The sequence below is a fragment of the Populus nigra genome, chromosome 5 (genome assembly GCF_951802175.1).
Source record: "Populus nigra chromosome 5, ddPopNigr1.1, whole genome shotgun sequence".
Taxonomy (NCBI): domain Eukaryota; kingdom Viridiplantae; phylum Streptophyta; class Magnoliopsida; order Malpighiales; family Salicaceae; genus Populus; species Populus nigra.
Window position 1 is genome coordinate 6271202 of NC_084856.1, and position 4639 is coordinate 6275840.

The 4639-nt window shown below is 35.1% G+C and overlaps 1 protein-coding gene across 1 annotated transcript; it reads left to right on the forward strand.

The window, feature by feature from the left end:
• The first annotated feature begins 854 nt into the window (after window positions 1-854).
• LOC133693528 (proteasome subunit beta type-3-A) lies at window positions 855-3932 on the forward strand. The gene is made up of 7 exons (XM_062114754.1): window positions 855-1041; window positions 1135-1316; window positions 1642-1749; window positions 1966-2055; window positions 2672-2756; window positions 3390-3484; window positions 3632-3932. Exons 1-7 carry the CDS (start codon window positions 1036-1038, stop codon window positions 3678-3680), a joined length of 615 nt encoding a protein of 204 aa, XP_061970738.1. The 5' UTR covers window positions 855-1035; the 3' UTR covers window positions 3681-3932.
• The last annotated feature ends 707 nt before the right edge of the window (window positions 3933-4639 follow it).

The following is a 4639-nucleotide window of genomic DNA, read 5'->3' on the forward strand; positions in this document are numbered from 1 at the left end:
ATTAGATTGGTTTAAAAATATATATCATAGATGATTTTTTTATACTTTGTACATGGTTATAATGGTTTCAAGCAAAATAAATTATCATCTATAAATCTCAATGAACATATTGAATTAAAACTATAAAAAAGTAACCATCTAGGTGGTGGCCTAGTGGTAAGAGCTTGGGACTAAGGGGTTTGCTCCCTCTTAGGTCTCAGGTTCAAACTCTATGGCTGCTCATATGATGGCCACTGGAGGCTTACATGGTCGTTAACTTCAGGGCCCGTGGGATTAGTCGAGGTGCGCGCAAGCTGGCCCGGACACCCACGATAATCAAAAAAAAAAAAAACTATAAAAAAGTCAATTGTGATCCACAATGTTATGTAAAATTTCATGTCATCGGATTGGTATTGAAAAATATCTTGGCATCTTGATATCTTTTATTTTTTAACATTTAATTAAATAAAAAATTATTCTAAAAAAACAAGTTATTAAATTTTATGGAGTCAATGATCAATTTTATGAGTTTGGCATAATAACTCGGATTATCTAAACCCACAGGTTTGATGTTATATTTTTTAATTGAACTTGATTTTAATCGTGTAATTTTACTTTGAAAAAAACCATATTATTGAAATTTAAAAAAATTATGTATTTATTTGTGAATATGACAAATTAACGTGGTTTATAAATCTGTCAATTTTATTTTATTTTTTTTGCCACCCAGCACAGAAGAGATACGAAAAGACTAACAAGTAACAAAGACACGTGACTAACAAATTTGAATAATTGTTGGGCTTTCACACTGGGAGACAAGGTATAAAAAATGCGAAGATTGAGTTTGTTCAAGTTAGGCCTAACGAGACCAACCCATCATAGCCCATTCCAGCACAACTCCTTGCCTCTCCCACAAGCCAGCATTCTATATTGAAGTGAACTTCCTCTACAAAAACAGCTAAAGAAATCCTCGAGGGCCTCTTCCATTCTCTTCTCCTACTATTCACTCTCTATCTCTCTCTCTCTCTCTCTTTCTTTTTCTCTCTTCATTTTCCGATGTCGGTAAGGTTTTTTGTCACCTGTTTCTCTCTCTTCAAAACCCTAATTTCTGCATTTTATTACAATTTTTTCGTTTTAATTTTGTTTGGTTGGCAGATCTTCGAGTACAATGGAAGTGCCATAGTTGCTATGGTGGGAAAGAACTGCTTCGCTATAGCTAGCGATCGCCGACTTGGAGTCAACCTTCAAACAGTCGCCACTGATTTCCAGCGAATCTACAAAATCCACGATAAGGTCTTCGTCGGTCTCTCTGGCCTTGGCACTGACGCCCAAACACTGTACATCTCGCTCACCCATCAATTATTTATTCCTTAGCTTTTTGAATTTAGTTTGCAAAAAATTCAAAATTTGTGATACATGATAAAACCTACTGGTAAATTCCTTATGTTTTTGAATTGTAGAGATTTTTGTAGACTAGGCAATGCTTTGTGATTTACCGCATCAGAGAAAAAGAAAAGGATTGATTATGAGTAAAAAAAAATTTAAGTATGCTTAATGCTTCAAATCATAGGTGTTTTTGTGATTATTGTGTAGTGATTTGGAGGTTGGACTGATTTTGGATTTCGTGGGTGTTGGTGTGGGTGTGGGTGTAATAATGTGTAGGTACCAGAGGCTTGTTTTCCGTCACAAACTGTACCAGCTGCGAGAAGAAAGGGACATGAAGCCTGAGACTTTTGCCAGCCTTGTTTCTGCTATACTATATGAGAAAAGGTTTGGAGTTGGTTTTAATTAGCAAGAGTGAAGTTCTGTTGGTGTAATAAGTACTAAGAGTATCTTTGGTTGCATATCAAGAACGCTTTGTGATGTTCAAGCATGCAAGTAGCATAAAGATTAATGTGATCTTCAATTTTTTTCATTCTGTAGAAATTTAAGGTTCTTTGTGGCACATTTCTTATAGAGCAGTTATATCAATTGTTACTCTCTCAGGTTTGGTCCGTATTTCTGCCAGCCTGTCATTGCTGGATTGGGTGATGATGACAAGCCATTCATCTGCACAATGGATTTCATTGGGGCCAAGTATGTTATTTTTCTTCCATTTAATTTTTTTATCTTTTCAAACTTTAGAATCCCTTGTATGGTATTGTCAGAAACTTATAAGTGCTATGGTCCATAGTGAAGGTTGTAGATCATTGATCCTTTATTTGTGGATTGGCAAAACATGAAGAACTATCATGGCCATTTCTTCAATTTCTCCCGTTTATTTCAAGGAATTTTATATAATTTCTTCTTGACATGTTGGAAACTCTATTTTAAGATTAGAAAAATAACTGATGCTATCTTGCTTGTTTGCTTGTCTCTCCAGGTTTTTGTTGAACCTATGAAATTTAGGTTATTTTTAGGACATTGGAAATAACCTGTAACTTGTCTTGAAAAGCTCGGAAGGATGTTATTGGACTTCTGTTTCAAAGCTGTTTACTTTGGTTGTAGAAATTTATGTGAATGCTGTCTAATTATATGCCATTAATTACACTAGCCTATATTTTTGACATCTTTATTTTGTGCTGTGTTTCCCATATAAGCAATAACCTTGTTAAATAAACAAAAGTGCAATCACCCTTAAATAAATTTATCCTCTTGATGTGGTGCTACCATTTATTTCAGTTGTAATATTTTCGTTCTTTCCCAAATGCAGGGAACTTGCAAAAGATTTTGTTGTTGCCGGCTCAGCCTCTGAGTCACTTTATGGTGCCTGTGAAGCATTGTTTAAGCCTGACATGGTTAGTTAATTTAATTCCTTGCGGTTCAAAGTTGACCTAAACCTAAAGAGAATTTGGAAAGTGAATGGACATAAGTGTCATATCATTTTGCTGTTTGTGCACAACAATAGCAGTGACAAATTGGTATACTTGCTGGTTAAAGATATAATCCTGTTTAAGTAAAAACCATAATTCACCTTTTCATGTTCAATGTCTTTTTTCTTGGTCAGTGTAAACACTGAGCTGTCGCATAATTTTCAGTTTATTTTCTTTACAAGCCAATTTCGAACCATGGCATCTTGTGGTCTAAAAGAAAAGTTTACAAGCATAAGGTGGATAGTTGTCATTAATTCAATTGGAAAAAGATAGTGCACTTTTCACTTAGGAATGGATAGGCTGCTAGTTTAATGCACAATATTGTTATGTTCCACATCAAGCTGGAACTTTGGCATAGAAGCTATTGATATAACGTTTAGATCTTGTATGCGATTCCAATGGACATCTATCCCATTTTTTAAGTTCTGGAATTGGTTACCTCAAATAAGCAAGTGGTGATGTGGTTGGGCATTGCTATTGTGATTGCTGAACGAAAGCCTCTTCTTTATGTGTTGTCATGAAAGTATTTATTAACTGTTTGTTATAATTGCTGGCCAGGAACCTGAGGAATTATTTGAAGTTGTATCCCAAGCATTGCTAGCATCAGTAGATCGGGACTGCTTGAGTGGTTGGGGAGGACACATCTATATTGTGTAAGCCTTCCATTAATTTCTGTTTCAATGCCTATTCAAATAGTGTATCAAACTGTACATCTTTGAGGTGGTGTATTGGCTATTGCTTTCTGGCATCGAGTCATTTAACTGGTACGAGTCTTAACAAATTTTATGGTTATGCTGCAGCACCCCTGATGAAATTAGAGAGAAAATCCTAAAGGGAAGGATGGATTGATGGAAGCCCTCCTCCATGTCCATGATGCCACCAGTTTTTCTATCTTCCCAAACCATAGACTTGGGAGTTTTAATGGAACATTCTGTTTTCTTTGTTAATGGGAGATGTTATCTTGCAGGAATGGTTAAAAAATGTAATTTGGATAAAATTTCGAAGTGCGTTAGCGAAGTTTCACCTTATTGTCTAGTTATGGCGTGTATTGGATGTGGCTTTTACTTTGAAAATTAATATCCTAATCATTGTTTGGCAAAATGGTGCACGCAGCTATCTCCATTCCCAACAATTCTTTAGTCTTCGCTAGTTAATAAAGAGAAAATTTCATCTAATAGACTAATACTAATATAAGACCTCCACCATCTCCTCCAAGCCTCAACAACACCTTCAGTCTTTCACCATCTTCCTCAGCCCCTTTGTTGGTTAGATTCTGGTGTAATTAGCCCTCACTTACAGTTCTTGGTTAGATTCTGCATGTTCTAGTTTTCATGACTTTGTTGGTTGTTTATCGAATTAACTCAATTTTTTCTTTTCAAGTTTTTGGTTTTAGACAAATCATGTTGTCTAAAGTGATTTTCTATGTGTGCTCTATTGTCATCATTTACTCTAATTAACTAGGACCTTTTGTGTATTCCATGTTTGCACTGCAACAACTATGTTTGAATATTTGCTTACATTTTTCTTCAAAATCTAGCATGGAATGAACCTACAGGCCTTATGTTGCATAGGAGTTTCATTTAATTCTATGATCAGGTTTAGAAGATGTGTTTTGAGTTCATCGATTGTGAGAATTGAGTACTACTAAGGTTTCTGAAGCTTTTTTTTAATAGCTCTTCATGCTAACCTTTCAACCTTAATTTATTGTTGGTTGTTTCCATTTTTATTTGTTGGTATCAAAGCTCAAATATTTCTAATGGTTTATTGTTGTGTACTATTGGATAATTATGGCTAGAAAAAGTTGCAGG

Bases quoted from the DNA above. Each gene is read 5' to 3' on its own strand.
- LOC133693528 (XM_062114754.1), top strand. The intron at 2,056-2,671 runs GTATGTTATTTT...TCCCAAATGCAG, and splicing joins ATGGATTTCATTGGGGCCAA to GGAACTTGCAAAAGATTTTG. The intron at 3,485-3,631 runs GTAAGCCTTCCA...GTTATGCTGCAG, and splicing joins GGAGGACACATCTATATTGT to CACCCCTGATGAAATTAGAG.